The following is a 17,735-nucleotide window of genomic DNA, read 5'->3' as shown; positions in this document are numbered from 1 at the left end:
CCAACTACTATTAATTAAACTACTTTAGAGAGCTATTTCTTGTTTATCATTTAAAAATTCTTTTTTGGGATCCCTGGGTGGCGCAGCGGTTTAGCGCCTGCCTTTGGCCCAGGGCGCGATCCTGGAGACCCGGGATCGAATCCCACATCGGGCTCCCGGTGCATGGAGCCTGTTTCTCCCTCTGCCTGTGTCTCTGCCTCTCTCGCTCTCTCTGTGTGACTATCATAAATAAATAAAAATTAAAAAAAATAAAAAATAAAAAAAATAAAAATTCTTTTTTGGGGCAGCCCGGGTGGCTCAGTGGTTTAGTGCCACCTTTGGCCCAGGGCGTGATCCTGGAGTAGTGGGATCAAGTCCTATGTTAGGCTCCCTGCATAGAGCCTACTTCTCCCTCTGCCTGTGTCTCTGCCTCTCTCTTTCTCTCTGTGTCTCTCATGAATAACTAAATAAAATCTTTTTAAAAAAATAATTCTTTTCCTCACATTTTATTACTTATGCAGCAGTAACTTAATTCTCATGTTTATGATTCTTTGTAAAGAATCATTATTTTTGTAGGTTAGGATAGTATCTTATATTTGAAGGCAAGTTTGAGATCACGTACTCCCTGTATTTTACAGAAGTGAAACTGAAGTAGGACAGGTGAAATGAGTGGCTTGTTTGTGTCCATAAACAACTAACTGCAATCATGGTGAGGATCATGATTTCCTGATTCAATTTCAGTTATGAACAGTAAGGCACCCTCATATAAAGCACAATTTGTTGGAAAAACTATTTCCCATTTTGTATTATGATAGTCTCACAGAAAAGACAATTAAATTTGAGGCAATCCTGTAATCCATGGATTCATTCTGCTGTGCATTATTATCATCTAAAAACCTACTTTCCCAAATTCATGCATTTTTAACATTCATACTTTTAACTCTACCCCTTATACTGCTGGGGGGGAAAAAACCACTCTCGGAAAAAAAAAAAGAGGGCAGCCCCGGTGGCACAGCAGTTTAGCGCCGCCTGCAGCCCAGGGCATGATCCTGGAGACCCTGGATCGAGTCCCACATCAGGCTCTCTGTATGATGCCTGCTTCTCCCCCTGCCTGTGTCTCTGATCTCTCTCTCTCTCTGTCTCTATGAATAAATAAATAAAATCTATAAAAAAAAAAAAAAAGAAAAAAAATGAGAAGGGAATAAAGTTCTTTGGGGTCATTTCTGTTGGTATTTATCACCTAAGTGTATCTCCTTTAAATTTTCTATTTTCCTGCATATAGAGCACACTTTAAGTTGTCTTTCTTTTTCTCTTTCTCTGCCATTACAAATCTGCTCTTATAACTTCAACTAAAGGCCTACAACTCCTACCACGAAATCTTTGAGGTCAGATGAATTTTGGAATTCAGAATTTATAAAGATAACACGGTCCATATACCATACATTATGCAATATTCTCAATGAAGTATGGGGGCAATAACCTATAATCAAACAAATTAATATTTCAGAGGCAGCAAAATGACTGAATATTAACACTAACTGGGATACAGGTTATAAATGAGCTCATATTATAATGGTCAAGTTTTATAGCCAAGTGAGTACTTAAAAATAAACAAATCTCTTTTTAGTTTTCACAGGTTTTTGGATTTGGAACTGCAGATAAGAGGCTATGGACTTATACAATTTCTTTGTGGTTCGTTCCCAAAGCTCCATCTTCAGTTCTGACTTTTTTTCCCTATGCACTCATCTGATTTCCAGCTGACTTGCTATCATCTCAAACTCAACATGGCTTAAAAAAAATTATCTTTCTTCTTCTTTTAAAATATTGTCAATGTTATCATGATTTCCCCATTATCAATATACCAAATGATATTTTTAGCTTCCTTTCAGTTTTGAGTATTATTTTGTTTATGGTAGTTGCCTGCAGCCCTTTCTTATATTATCACTGGCACAAAGTTCCTACCTCAAGGCAATAGTATGGAAATATAGATTACCATTTATAAATGTGTTATACTATAAACTATCACCTTATAATATAAAATTTCATTCTTAGTAATTTCATCTTATAGAAGTTCAAAGATTTCTCCACAGAAATACTTCTAGATCACCATGATGGCTCACAAAAGCCTAATCTACTCAAATTGTGATTTTAAAACTAGAAAAGCTTATCAAGCTTGGCCAAACATGATCCTTTTGCCAAAAGAGCACCTGTCAGTTGTGGTTACCTACCTACAGCAGGTAAATTTAAGCCAGATGATATCAGGCAAGGAGGAGCATCAGAGATTTTATTTTTACACTGTAATATTTTTATCCGATTCTATATATAATTATGTACATGTTCAAAAATGCTAAAGGTGGATTTCATTTAACAAGGAAACAAAAGACAGACCCTTCATAAAGGATCTTGAGAGGGTTCTTGAGAGAAAGTAGTTCCAAGTAACTACAAAAAGTACATTATTCTAGTTAAATGGTTCTGAATCTCTGGTATAAGGGTTTTCTAAATTGGGTTTGTAATCACCCAGGGACATATACATGTTCCTGGATCTACGTTGTTGAGACTGAGTGAGCAAAACTTGGCATAATAAAAAAACAAAGATGCAATGGAATTACTTAAACCAAGACCATAGTGTATAGAACTAAGCATTAAGACAGCATTCTGTAAAAGGATGTGACATACATCATGCTTATTTAAATATTTCCTTTGGAACTTTCTACTGTGAGTTTTACAAACTATCTGAGAAATGTCCCTTTTGGATTCCTCTGAGGAGTGGCTATAGTCTTAATGAAATGAGCACTTCATTTCCATTTTATTTCCACTTGATTTCATGTACCAGTTTGCAACCTTGTGACTAGGACTCTGCAGTCTTGCAAACTTCTCTCTCTCTTTTTTAAAGATTTTACTTATTTATTTGAGAAAGAGAGAGAGAGAGCGAGAGTGAGCATGTGCACAGAGAGGGGCACAGGGGGAGGGAGAATCTAAGGCAGACTCCACACTCGATCCCATGACTGCTCAGGACCTGAGCTGAAACCAAGAATCAGACGCTTACTTAATGGACTGAGCCACCCAGGTGCCCCTCTTCAGCCTGTTAATAGCTTTTTCTTTTCAGCAAAATGTCACATACCATTCCAAAAGAATATCTTGTCTTTAGCAATTATCAGATAAAAGACAAAGGATATAAATGACAGTCCACAGAAGTCTTTACTGCATGCTTAACAGCAGAAAACAATGAAACAGAACTCAAACTTTTAAGAATTCATGAGCTGAGTAACAATTTCCCTCTAAGGAATAGTGTTTCCTAAAAAAATACCAGAACTTTACACACTGGTACACAGTTTTAGTCTCATAGTTGGTAAGATATACATTTAAGTCTCTCCATGGAGTTTATGTTAATGGCAATGGCTAGCAGCAATAACTGCATTTCAACATTTTAAATTAATACTCAAGATTCTGATATAACCTGAAGATGGAAGTGCAACCCATGAATTCACATCAGCTAGGACTTGGTTCAACAGCATTTTATGGAATGATTAAAAAATAATAATTCTTTAAATTCTGTATTTTTTCACTTTTTCTAAATGTGAAAAAGTTTTATTTATTAGAATAAAGAGTTGAGGGGATCCCTGGGTGGCGCAGCGGTTTGGTGCCTGCCTTTGGCCCAGGGCGCGATCCTGAAGACCCGGGATCGAATCCCACATCGGGCTCCCGGTGCATGGAGCCTGCTTCTCCCTCTGCCTGTGTCTCTGCCTCTCTCTCTCTCTCTGTGACTATCATAAAATAAAAAATAAATTAAAAAAAAAAAAAAGAATAAAGAGTTGACTGTTTTTTTCAAACTACACAGCCTACCCTACTCCACTCCCATTCCAAAGGACCCTGCCATTGTTGGTGCAGAGTTCATGCTTGAAAAAAAAAAATCAACAAAATCCTACAGCAGAGGGATGGAAAGATAGTAATTTATCTTATTCACAATACAAATAATATGAAAGCAACATGTGAGGTCTAAGTGAGTAAATATCTATATATTATTGTTAGAAGAGGTGCATTCCATGGCCTAAACATCCTTCTTTAATGACATTACTCAAGTGGATAACCTCCAGCTGATAAAGCTCAGAAGATCAAAAGCAGAAATAAATGCAAAAGCTATTCATATTACAACTGCTATATTTAAAAACAAAGGCCAAAAAGAAATGTGGACTCTCTGAAAAGATGTTTATGTTCTAGAAGATATAATATATGAATATATTATTAAAACAGAATGAGAAGCTAGGCTTCTATTTTTGGCAATAATCCAATTTTTGGAAGTCTTACAGATGATTCTGACAGAGTGAGCAGCACTGGATTAATGAAATAAAAATGATAGCGACTATTTAGAAATGGGACTCTATTAAACAAAATTCCATAAAATGAGAATGAATAATCAATGAGTTCTGGAAATTCTTCTCTTCTCCACCCTCCCATCAATCTACTTTGCTGAAAATGAGGATGTTCTACATTTGTTTGATGAGGCAAAAGACAGTATGCTAATGGTTTTTCCAACTGTCAATTTTTTGACTGTTTCTCAAACAGAAGCAAAATCAATACGAAAGTATTAAATGCCCCAATTTCAAGTTAAGAATAAAAAAGTTCTGAAATTACTGCCTTAGCTACACACATCTACTTAATATAGCAAAACTGGTAATTTTTAGTACATGTGAATAAGATCTATGCATTTTCTGTTTCTCAACAAAATGAGAAATTTTGGCTGAGATGCCAAGATACATTAGATATCATACTCTAACATGATGTCTGGGAGACTGTCACAAGGAAATTTTAAAATAGATTATCTCAAAATCTGTGCTGGGAGTCATCCACAGGGCATCTGTGAGAAGTGGACTTGCAGAAGGATGTGTGAAGGGGATTTCTGTGGGGGAAATCTGGGCTTCAGAGGGACCACGTAGAGAAGTTAATATGATCGATTGTCACTGTGCACTGACATCTGACACGAAGAGTTAAGAGGCATTAGATATCCACTGCAGGACTAGCAGAGAAGCAGAGGGAGATGGAGGAGAGTAGGGAGAAGACAGGAAAAGGGAGAGGGACGGGGCCAATAAAGCTGCATTGAGAACCACATATTATACTCCTAGCTACAAGGGCAAAATATGCAGGACCACTTTTGTGAACAGATGTGGGCTAGAAAGGAAAGAAAGCTGTCCATGAGCCATGTGACACCCTGCCCAAAAGATCACCCCCGAGGGCAGTGACATTCTAACAGAGAATCTGGATACACTCATTTCTAAACTGAGAATGTATATACCATGTAAAGTGAACGTAGGACATTTTATTACCTCAGAATGATGGATCAAAAAAGTCGCGAACTGCCTGAGTTCACATCCTGTAGCATGGGAACAAGTTATCCTACTAACTGCATTTTAAGAGGACAGCAAGAGGCAAAAATTAAAGTTCATTTTTATGATCCCATCAACCTGTAAGTTCTAATTTTTCAAGAATGGCTAAATAGCTGAATTAACAAAGTGACTAAAAATCTGTAAAAAAAAATGCACTTAAAGAGTATTATAAAGCTATCTCTTTCTCCCACTTTTTTGCTTCCTGTGAGTTTAATGCCCACCACATTTGGGGTAAAAATGTCCTTAAAAGAAGATAAGTTACTAAAGAAAAGCCTAAACTAGCTCTTTTGGAGAATTTTTTTATTTGCTCACCTTTGGACAAGTGATTTCAGTCTGCTGGATCATGATGAGAGCTGAAGCTATCAGAGCTCCTTGCCTCACATAGTTCACAGGGTCATTTGTCATCGGTTCTAACAAATTGATTGCTTCCTGAAAGCATTAAAAAAACAAACAAAACTTTAAGCTGTTATAGCTGGATTTTCAAATTAGTTACTATCATTCTAAGTCAGTATTTTCATTTAACTTTGTAGTAAGTTCATTAAAGACTACTTGCAACTGAGTATGTCTTGTTTCAATATAATTGATGGTAAGTGAGAAGGAAGCTTATAGAAGGAGTGCTCCTGTCTTGAGATAAAAGTAAGTAACAGAAAATGAGATTAATGTTTGATAACAACTATTATTTTCCAGGCACAGCATGTATTTTATTTTTTATTTTTTATTTTTTTTTACAGCATGTATTTTATACGTTATATCCCATTTATTTCTATTAATCCTAAAACAAAAACAAAAATAACAATATAAAACAATCTTTATAAACAAAGAAACAGGTTAAGAAATTCATCCAAAGTCAGACAAGTAGAGAACTCAGGCCAATCTGACCCTAAAACCTGGATTAATTATCCAACTTCCTTCAAATACTAGGGTAAAGTAATGGCTTCAATGATTTTATAAGACCTAACATAAAAAAAAAAAAAAATTAAATCGACATTTAACAGGATTTTCCCAGTAACACATTCTTCAGAATAATCAGTTCTATGAAAAAAGGATTCCTTGATGAAATAAGTATGGTAGTTCCTATGTACTATGTAACACCTTGTTTCAGAGATTCAAAATATATATAGAATTTGATAAGCTATACATCATTGATAATGATATACATTATGGCAAAAGATCCAGAAAGCCTTATTAAAGAAATCACTCAAACTCTGCTTAACCCACCACCTGTTCACTGTATTTGACCAAGAACTCTTTGGTCCTATATAACTTCTGTTAAGGACATACAGGAACTTTCTTAAGTGCCACTTTGTAACATTCCTTATAAGGTCTTTGGTACATATAAATCCAGAGGAACAGAGAATGGGCTTACAAGATTATCAAATTTCTTTCTTTTTTTTAAGATTTTATTTATTCATTCATGAGAGACACACAGAGAGAGGCAGAGACATAGGCAGAGGGAGAAGCAGACACCCTGTGGGGAGCCCAATGTGGGACTTGATCCCCGGACCATGGGATCCTGACCTGAGCCAAAGGCAGATGCTCAACCACTGAGCCACTCAGGTACCCCTCAAATTTATTTCTTAACACGATATGCCATTTCTTAAATATCCTATGTTTCAAGGACAAGGAAAGACAAAGTTGCATCCTTTTTTAAAGAAAACAGCTTCAGATTGCTTTACATGAGGATTTATTTATTTTAAAAATCAGAGCTGGTAACAGATAATATACATACCAGATAAGTGTATTCTTTCTCCCCATTTCACTGAAAAATGCCATGACATTGTGCAGAGTTTTCAAACACTATTTATAGTATTGTCAATATTGTTTATGAGGTAGTCATGATAAAAAATATAACCAAATTTCCAAGTTATAAGTTAAAAGACACTAACTGGGACGCCTGGGTGGCTCAGTGGTTGAGCATCTGCCTTTGGCTCAGGGCGTGATCCTGGAGTTCCAGGATCGAGTCCCACATCGGGCTCCCTGCATGGAGTCTGCTTCTCCCTCTGCCTGTGTCTCTGCCTCTCACTGTGTTTCTCATGAGTAAATAAATAAAATCTTAAAAAAAAAAAAAAGACACTAACTTGGTCTTTGAAGTATGTGATATAACCTCAACCTTAAGATAAATTTCAGAATAAAAAAAAAGTTTTAGGTTTTTAAGAAATAAAAATAAAGCACCGGGATCCCTGGGTGGCGCAGCGGTTTGGAGCCTGCCTTTGGCCCAGGGCGCGATCCTGGAGACCCGGGATCGAATCCCACGTCGGGCTCCCGGTGCATGGAGCCTGCTTCTCCCTCTGCCTGTGTCTCTGCCCCTCTCTCTCTCTCTCTCTGTGACTATCATAAATAAATTTAAAAAAATTAAAAAAAAAAATAAAGCACCAAACCTTGGTCAGATAGGTATTGTTATGTAGATCACACAAACTGTCTAGAAATTAAGCAGATTTGCTTAGTATGAGTAACAAAAATTTTTTACTGAATTAACTTTTCAAATGCTGTGTCTCAAAGAACACTTGCTCCTAGATATCATATTAAGTTTACAATAATCTGGAAGGAAAAAAAAATCTAATGTACATTTAACTTATGAGGCTTGACATAAATGTCTACTGAAGACCTGAGGGGAAAATACCTCATAAGACATTCAACTATAATTTACCTTTGTTTACAGAACAGATGTGTTCCAGAAAAAAATGGACAGCCAATTTCTACATAAACTGTATTTTATATACCCAATGATATTCCTAACAAAACTAAAGATACAGTCTCATGTTAAGAAATTCCCTCCAAAAGAAAACACTTTAAAAACAAATCTCTGTGAGAACAGAGAGTATGCCCAACTTGTTCACTATCATATCTTTCAATGATCTTCCCCCGCCACCATTGAGTTGACAAATATTTACTGAATGCCTACTATGTGGCAGTCCTGACACAGGTTCTAGCAGTGAACATTCTGTTCTTAGGGACCTTACATTTCAGGGCAGAGGAGACAGACAATAAATAAATAGGTATAAAAATATGTCAGGTGGTGATAAGTCCTATGAAGAAAAAAAAAAAGCAGGGTAGGGAAACAAATGAGAATATTGAAAGGGGATGTCTCTATAAATTTTTATGCACTTTTTATCACAAATAGTGAAAATGTCTATTTTAATTCCTAGCTTCAGTAACATTTTATGTGACTAGAAAAAATTAAGCAAATTAAAATTTAATTCCTGGACTCAAGCAATAAATGTTTTATTTTATTTTGGATGAGAGGTTAAAAAAATTACTCTTCTGATGAAAAAACACTGGGAGCAAAACTTAGTTATGCTCTTGTTCTTTATGTTCTCATTCTCATTATGTTTGTGTTCTCTCTCTCTCACACATACATACAACCATGCACACATGCACTATTAAAAGAAAAGTTCATATTTTGGGGGGTGGTCAAAGTGGTGTGCATTTGTGCCATGAAAGGCAAAAACGTGATGATTATGTCATTGTTGTGAATCAAGAATACTTGTTTAAGCAACAGAATATTTCATTATGAATCTCATGATGAACTGTATTTTCCAATCATCTATTTGGAACCCAACTCTTCGTCATTTTTTTTTTAGATTATTTATTTGAGATAGAGAATGACAGCAAGCACAAGTCAGGGGGCAGAGGGAGAGGGAGAAGCAGGTTCCCCACTGAGCAGGGAACCCAAATGGGACTCCATCCCAGGACCCTGAGATCATGACCTGAGCTGAAGGCAGACACTTAACCAATTTAGACCCCCAAGTGCCCCTGTTTTGTCACTTTTGAGGACTTAACAAATATCAGGTTGTCTATTACGTTTATGAGGAGAGATCAGGCAAATAGCAGGCGATTTGCTTAAAACAAAACAATCAAAGTTAATTGATTTTGGTGGTCTCATATGAGAATCTTGATTTCCACAATACTAATCATGTCAATTAAACATGTAAATTACCATGTAAAGGGAACAGAGTAATTCTTTAAAGAAAAAAGAATATTTTATCTTTTTTTTTAAAGAAATCAACGCTTTCAAAGAAAAATTCAACAGCATTGTTTTCATTAGAATCACCCATGTAATGTGGTAGTTCGTTCTTCTTAACTGGCTTTGAGCAACCCAGCACAGTAAAATGAGGAAGTTAGTTCTGAGAAGCTTTGTGAGGCAAGTTAACTCTTATAGATCACACCATACTTGCATTTTTACAGTGGTTGTATAAACTTTCCCACAAAGGAAAACAGTGTGGTGCCAGGAAAGAACGGACCCCATTGGCTTTGGGCTTTACCTTGTTTCCTGTACCAGCACAGCAGATGCCCAGGGCCATAGCAGCTCCATAACGCACATGAGGATTGTAACTCTCTGACAACAATGAAACAACGCTGGGGCACTGTTCAGGGGTCCTGATAAGAAATAGAGAAAGTGAAGACAGTGTTATAGGTAAAATATTTTAAATCAAGATGGAAGAATTTTAACTATTTTCTTAAACTTATGGGAAATAACAGATATATTCACACAGAAGTTGGAGAATTATTATTATTTTTTAAAGATTTTATTTATTTATTTATTCATGAGAGACAGAGAGAAAGAGAGAGCGAGGTGGGGAGGGCAAAGACACAGGCAGAGGGAGAAGCAGGCTCCATGCAGGGAGCCTGCGGGACTTGATCCCGGGACTCCAGGATCACGCCCTGAGCCAATGGCAGGCGCTAAACCGCTGAGCCACCAGGGATCCCCAGAAGTTGGAGAATTAAAAATCGCCCATGGAATTCTAATTATTGATATACTCTATCTTCAATATTCAGAGAATATACACAAAGCAGAATATATCAGTAATTCCTCAACCACAGCTTTGCATTATAGTCCTTCCCTCGTGCCTCCTCCATAGTGAGTAATAACCATGACGGTGTGGGAGGCACACAATACCCTACATCAATTCTTATCTTTCTTACTTACTTTGTGTTTTGTGTCAGAAGACAGAAACTGACATACATCTCTACATCTACTGATGTAGAGACTCCGGCATGTTTCCAAAGCTACATAAAAGATTTGAATCACCCAGTATAACTCTGATTCAATATCAAATTGGTAAATATGCCTTGATAATAAAAAAATTCTGGTTTTTTTCTTTAGCAATTATTGGTGTTGATAAGAACAGAAATTGTTCTTTTTTAAAAAAGATTTTATTTATTTGAGAGAGAGAGAGAGAGTGCGAATGTGGGGAAAAGCAGAGGGAGTGGGACAGACTCCATGCTGAGCACAGAACCCAAGATGGGGCTCAATCTCATGACCCCGAGACCATCACTCCAGCTCAAATCAAGAGTAGGATGCTCAACCAACTGAACAGGAAGGTACCCAAGAAATTGTTATTTTCTCAACCTCTTCATATTTCAGCAAAGACAAAAACCAGGGCAATGTTGACTAATGAAGTACCTGACCTCATCTTTATAGTGGTTACTCCTTAGGGGCAGCAGAATGGGGGCAGAAACTAGAAGAGAATGTAGAGGAGTGTGAGGGTGGCTGACAAAGATCTCAAACTGGGTTGCTGGTTACACAGTGTGTGTTTAGTTGTGAAAATTCATCAAGCTGTAGGTTAATTATGTGCATGTTTTTTTTTTTATGTGCATGTTTTTGGATGTATATTACGCTTCAATAAAAACTTAAAGGAAAAAACTAGCTATTGACTACATTTATTCTTTTCTTTCTTTTTTTTTTTAAGATTTGTTTATTTATTTATGGTAGACATAGAGAGAGAGAGAGGCAGAGACACAGGAGGAGGAAGAAGCAGGCTCCATGCCCAGAGCCCGCCGCAGGACTCGATCCCGGGACTCTAGGACCACACCCTGGGCCAAAGGCAGGCACTAAACTGCTGAGCCACCCAGGGATCCCCCTGACTACATTTAATTTAAAAAAATTTTAAAGACTTTCTTGTTGTGAATGAAAGCAGTTATTACCTACAGACCAATTTAAATCTGTAGCTCTTTGTTGGAATTGTCCTCTAGCCTCAAACTCTAGTAAGTAGTAAATTCAAATTTCAAATGGAGTAGAGCCAAATTTATGAAAATTGTCCTGAAAAATGGAATTTTGCTACAAGAGAAGGTTGGATTTCCTCCTTACAACAGAGTCCATCATTCTTTCTTGAAAATATTCTCAGTTTGACTAAGCTTCCTAATAACTTTTCTTGACTCTTTTGCTGGAATATAAAAAACAAAATGAGCAAATAACTGAAAATGTAGTAATAATATACACCTTCTGTTAATGCACACTGACATAACTATACATTATATAAGAGGAAGCCATGAAGTCATAAACACATGTTCCAGTTCTTGTTTTGTGTCTAAATAGCTGGGATAATTTAGACAAGATTCAAAGAAGCAAAGACTTTGGGATCCCTTTCTATGTATGAAAAAAGAAGGAATGGGACTAGAAGTTCTGTAATATCTTTCCCACTTTACAATTCTATGGCTTTTATTATATTTTATTTTTTAAAGATTTTATTTATTTATTCATGAGAGACAGACGGGGGGTGGGGGGAGAGAGACGCAGAGACATAGGCAGAAGGAGAAGCAGGCTCCCCATAAGAGTCTGATGTGGGACTTGATCCCGGATCCCAGGATCAGGACCTGAACCGAAGGCAGACGCTCAACTACTAAGCCACCCAGGCAAAAAGGAAAAAAGGAAAGGTAACTCATGCCCAAACATTCATTTAAAATAATATAAAGTGAGTTGGATATTAAACCTAGAAAGTTGGCTATAATCAGGGTCCTGACCTCCAGATCTCCTCACCAACTTTTTAAGAAGCTAATGGCACACAGAACACTTACCCACTTGTCCCTCAGCAGCAGCAAGGGCAGGACATTCTAGGGAAAACTGACTCACACCAAAAAGCTTTTTCTAAATATATCTTAAAGCTTCATTTATTTTATGATGCTCACTTATTAAAAAAGTATTATACTTCAAATAGGATTAATAGTTTCATGAGATTCAGCGAAAATTTTGCCAGGGAACATAAATACTGGGAGCTTAATGCAGAGCTTTACCTAGCTGATTACCATAAAGACTAAAATAGGTTGTGAGGGCTCTAAACTCAAAGGACATAAAAAAAATTCTTGTTAAGTTTCTTAGTCTATAACAGTTCCAATGCTGACACATTCTTCAGTAAAGTGTTAAGACAAGAAATGATAAATTATTTAATAAATTAGCTTAGACATTCAGCTTCTTCAAGAGTACAATAAAACCAGAATATTCTATGTTTACTCTAATTCTTAGCAAGTAGCTCTAAAAGGACAAAAGAGTCCTTCTAAGCAATGACTGGAATGTAAATATTCACTGAAAGCAAAGCTTCTGCACATTAATCTTTGTCTAAACATGTAACACACATAAAATGTATGCATAAATATAAAAATTTTAAAGTAACAGTTATTAATAAGTGAATAAATGGCAAAACAATTATCGCCATCACTTGGAGGCTTGAAGTGAATTAATAGACCTCAGCATAATTGTTACAATGGCTGCTAACATAATAAAAATAGAAACAAGTAGACCTTATATGCACTGCCAACCCTGCCTCTCCATAAAACAGAGACAGAAAGAGAGAAATTGAACCTCAACGTGACCAAGCCTCAAGATCCAACTATCAATTTACAGGAAATACAGAAGACCAAAAACATATTATACTACACATAGGGATATAGCACGCAATTAGTAAAATCCATACTGTGCAAACTAGACAGTAGTAATGACCCGGTTTCTTCAACAAATAAACTGCAAGGTGGAAACAAACAGAGGTGAAGAAAAAGAGAGATTAAAAGAAAATACACCAAATCTTTAATAATAGCCCATAAAGCTTCCTTTCACTTATTTTAGATAATTCTAACACTACTTGAATCTTAGCTTTTCTATGCAAACATTTATCTCTTAGATAATATCGCAAAAATAATTCATCATTTGATATAACTCCCTTAGATTAGCATTTATAACAAAGTACTTAAATGACTAATCCCTGATCTGCAATAAATGATCTTTGCACCTGCATGAACATATTTTTTTTTTTAAGATTTTATTTATTTATTCATGAGAGACACAGAGACATAGGCAGAGGGAGCCGGATGCGGGACTCGATCCCAGGACTCCAGATCACGCCCTGGGCCAAAGGCAGATGCTCAACCACTGAGCCACCCAGGCATCCCATATTTATTTATTTATAAATATATTTTATTTATTTGTTTATTTATTGGGGAGGGTAGAGCATGTGTGAATGAGGGGAGGCGCAGGGAGAGAGACAAGGAGACCCCTCCTGAGCATGGGGCCAATGATGTAGGGCTGGATTCCCCCTACCCCTACCCCATGACCCAAGACAACAAATGGAGCCAAAATCAAGAGTTGGACACTCAACAAACTGAGCCACCCAAGCACCCCTCCATGAACATGTTTAGAAAAAATAAATGTCTAAAATGATCAAGTCACAGGAAAATAGTATGCTTTGTTTTATTTAATAGGGAGAGGTAGTAAGCAAGGAATTCAATAGTTTGGAAACCACTGTATTAGCATAAAATGCGTTACATATGACAACTTTTTCCATGTATTTATATTTTGGTATGTTAAATTTAAAAGTATATTTTCTCGGACAATTATAAATGTGCTAGCCACATTTGTTTTAACAATGGAGCTACTACATGTGGTGAGAACTGTACCAACTTTCTTATTCATTTTTTGGCTAGTTTGTAAAACTAAAAAAGTGAATATCATTAGGTTAAAAAGTGAGAGATATATTTTCTGAATGTTATTTTCATTACAATATAAATGAGATGCATCAAATATTCATCATTAGGAAAATAACTGAAAAAGAAGACAGGTTTGTTTCCCCAGCGTACTTTCTTTAAAAAAAAAAAAAAATTATTTATTTATTCATGAGGGGGAGGGGATAGAGAGAGAGAGAGAGAGGCAGAGACATAGGCAGAGGAGGAGAAGCAGGCTCCATGTAGGAAGCTCGATGCAGGACTCGATCCCAGGATTCCGGGATCACACCCTGAGCCAAAGGCAGATAACCACTGAGCCACCCAGGCATCCCAGCCCAGTGTACTTTCATCCCACGAGCCTCTGTATCCCAAGCTGCTGCTACATATGAATTTTCACTTGCTCAATTTAGATCTATCAACTACATGTAAGGTACCATTAAGAAAACAAAACAAAATTACACAGATCCTGCCCTAAATTGTACAAATTTAGTCCTACCTTTAATATAAATATACATACATATATATATTTTAAAGATTTTATTTATTTACTCATAGAGACAGTGAGAGGCAGAGGCAGAGGGAGAAGCAGGCATCATACAGAGAGCCTGACGCGGGACTCGATCCAGGGTCTCCAGGATCATGCCCTGGGCTGCAGGCGGCGCTAAACCGCTGCGCCACCGGGGCTGCCCTAATATAAATATTTTGAAGTCATTTTACTAGACTTCATAGAACTAAAAATAGCCAGTTTTAGATAAGTTTTTGCTTTATTTCCAAACAGATTGTTTCTTTTAGATGTTACCAAAATAGGGTGAAAATATGTCAAAAGGTGAGAAGAAAGTAGATTCGTAAGATTTATATAAAGAACTCTACTTCACCCTAATAAAAAACATAGCTCTTAAAAATATCAAATTGGGGCAGCCCCAGTGGCGCAGCGGTTTAGCGCCACCTGCAGCCTAGGGCATGATCCTGGAGACCCTGGATCGAGTCCCGCGTCAGGCTCTCTGCATGGTGCCTGCTTCTCCCTCTGCCTGTGTCTCTGCCTCTCTCTCTCTGTGTCTCTATGAATAAATAAATAAATAATCTTTAAAAATATATATCAAATTGCATTCCTGGATCTAGAGAAATCTGTAATATTCAAATTTGTAAATTTCAAAAAATAATAGTATTATTAGCATGTTCCTTCCCATCATTCCTTAAAATGAGCAAACAAAGGAAAGACTTATAGTATGAGTGCGATGCTATCAACTTGTAGATTATTAAAGTATCAATATTTCCTTGATTTTATAAAATGAACATAAATATACTTCAATTCTCAGAAAGTTCAATTCATTTCTGATATATAAATAAGTATCCTGATAATAGAAGTTTACCTTTAAAGCTGACTACAGTAATTACTGAAGACTTGCAGAGCTGAGCAAATTTACATCAAATATTTGCATCTTTGAATCAACTTTTATAGAAGTCTGTAATCTAGACAAAAACTCACAACAACCAGGGGACAGCTTAATGAAGCATTGTAAGAGAGTGCTGTGATGTTTTAAACTGCCCATCTACCACCTCTCTACTCCTGAGACTGGTGGTGTCAGTGGAGAGGGCAGTCTGTGTCCTAAACACTTGTTAATGAGCAGGAGCAAAACAGACTTTATTCTCACAGTACTGAGAATAAATTGGGCTTCAGCCTATCTGGTGGTTCCCTGAAGCACCAGTGCAATAGTCTGCCCTTGTTTCACCAAACTTAGAGTACTCCCAGGGTTGGAGCAACTTCCCAAGTGACATTTGTCAAAAACACTTAGAAGCAAAAAAAGTAGGGGTAGCCTGGGTGGTTCAGCCATTTAGCGCCTGCCTTCGGCCCAGGGCGTGATCCTGGAGACCCAGGAACAAGTGCCACGTCCAGCTCCCTGCATGGAGCCTGCTTCTCCCTCTGCCTGTGTCTCTGTCTCTCTGTGTGTCTCTCATAAATAAATAAATAAAATCTTAAAAAAAAAAAAAGGCAAAAAAGTACTGGCCATGGGAGCCTGGGGCAAGGATTAATTAATTGGCTAGGCAATAAGCAGACCGAGAAGCACGGGAGTCTGGGTGGCTAAGTCAGTAGGACAGACAGAGAAGCTTGGAAAAAAAGAGACTAGGAAAGGAGATATGTGTAGTTAATAAGGGTTTTAAAAGCTGCTGCATATACTGGGGGAATTAAGAATACCACATGAATACTCAGGTTGGACACACGCTCAGGAAAGCCTTAAGAAGACTAAACTTTCACTTCAGCCTCAGCACACGCAAGAAGTGAAGGCTAAAGCACAGTGATAAATGACCTGGCTGAGCGCTAATGGAGTGTTCCAACACAATTTGCAAAGACGGAGAGAGTCTTTTTCCTTTTCCCTTTCCTTGGCTCCAGGCATTTAAGGAAACTCTTGTCACTAGCTAACCACTAGGCTAATGTAACACAGACTTCAGTGGCCATTCATGAGAAAGAATACAGACTTTATAAAGCTTCTTTTAAAAAGTCACCAAAGGGCGGCCCCGGTGGCGCAGTGGTTTAGTGCTGCCTGCAGCCCAGGGCGTGATCCTGGGGACCCGGGATCGAGTCCCACGTCAGGCTGTCTGCATGATGCCTGCTTCTCCCTCTGCCTGTGTCTCTGCCTCTCTCTCTCTATGTGTCTCTATGAGTGAATAAATAAAATCTTAAAATAAAATAAAATAAAATAAAATAAAAATAAAAACAAAAAGTCACCAAACAACCATAACAAGCAGCAATATAAATCCCTGGAAGCAGGAGGGGGCAGAGAATCTGATTTCCTTTGTTTCTCACATTGTAATATTCAAAAATCCAGTTTTCAACAAAAAATTATGAATCATGCAAAGAAAAAAATGAAGTATAGCCTATTCACAGGAAAAAAGAAATAGAATCAGTCCCTGAGTAAGCCCAGGTATTGAACTTAAACTATCTTAAATATATTCAAAGTGAAAAAAAAGAAAGGCAAATAACTAAAGAAAACAGAACAATGCCTTATCAACTCAAGAAAATCAAGAGATAGAAATGATAGATAGATAGATAGATAGATAGATAGATAGACAGACAGACAGACAGATATAAATAAAACCAAACAAATTCTGGAACTGATAAACATAAATGAAATGAGAAATTCAGTAGAGTGTGTTCAATAGCAGAACTGGGCATGCAGAAGAAAGAATCACATTAGGTAAACTGACAATATGTTTGAAGCTGTGGAAAAGAGTAATGTCAACAAAGGGTAGGATGGATGAAAAGAAAGACATTTTGAGAAGGCAAAAGGTGGTAGCATTTTCAGATTGGTCTAAATCTTTCATTAAAATAGAGGTAAAAATCAGTCATGAGGGGAGAGTGAGTGGAGTCTAAGATTAAGTGTGGAAGAGCTATTTTTAGAATTTTAACTCTTTCACTGATCTTGTCAAAAAGAATGAGTAAGAAAGGAATAAAAAAAAAAAAAAAAAAGCCAAGAAATATTTGAGCTGGGCTGTGGGACCTGTTAAAAGTGAGCTAGTTTGGGCAGCCCGGGTGACTCAGCAGTTTAGCGCAGGCTTCGGCCCAGGGTGTGATCCTGGAGACCCAGAATCAGAGTCCCATGTTGGGCTCCCTGCATGGAGCCTGCTTCTCCCTCTGCCTGTGTCTCTGCCTCTCTCTCTTTCTCTCTC

General features: G+C 37.2%; 1 protein-coding gene across 1 annotated transcript in view; it reads right to left on the bottom strand.

Annotated features, from left to right (window-relative positions):
• Nucleotides 1-17,735, bottom strand: part of PSMD1 (proteasome 26S subunit, non-ATPase 1) — a 93,150-nt gene that overhangs the window by 20,036 nt on the left and 55,379 nt on the right. Inside the window, exons 17-18 of the mRNA XM_025463407.3 lie at nt 9,623-9,737; nt 5,673-5,789 (exon numbers count right to left, since the gene is read on the bottom strand). Coding sequence (XP_025319192.1) covers nt 5,673-5,789; nt 9,623-9,737 — 232 coding nt within the window. The remainder of the gene's footprint in view (nt 1-5,672; nt 5,790-9,622; nt 9,738-17,735) is intronic.

This window comes from Canis lupus, chromosome 25, assembly GCF_003254725.2.
Source record: "Canis lupus dingo isolate Sandy chromosome 25, ASM325472v2, whole genome shotgun sequence".
Lineage (NCBI taxonomy): Eukaryota > Metazoa > Chordata > Mammalia > Carnivora > Canidae > Canis > Canis lupus.
Note: the sequence above shows the minus strand (reverse complement) of the source record. Positions and strands in the feature narration are given on the sequence as shown.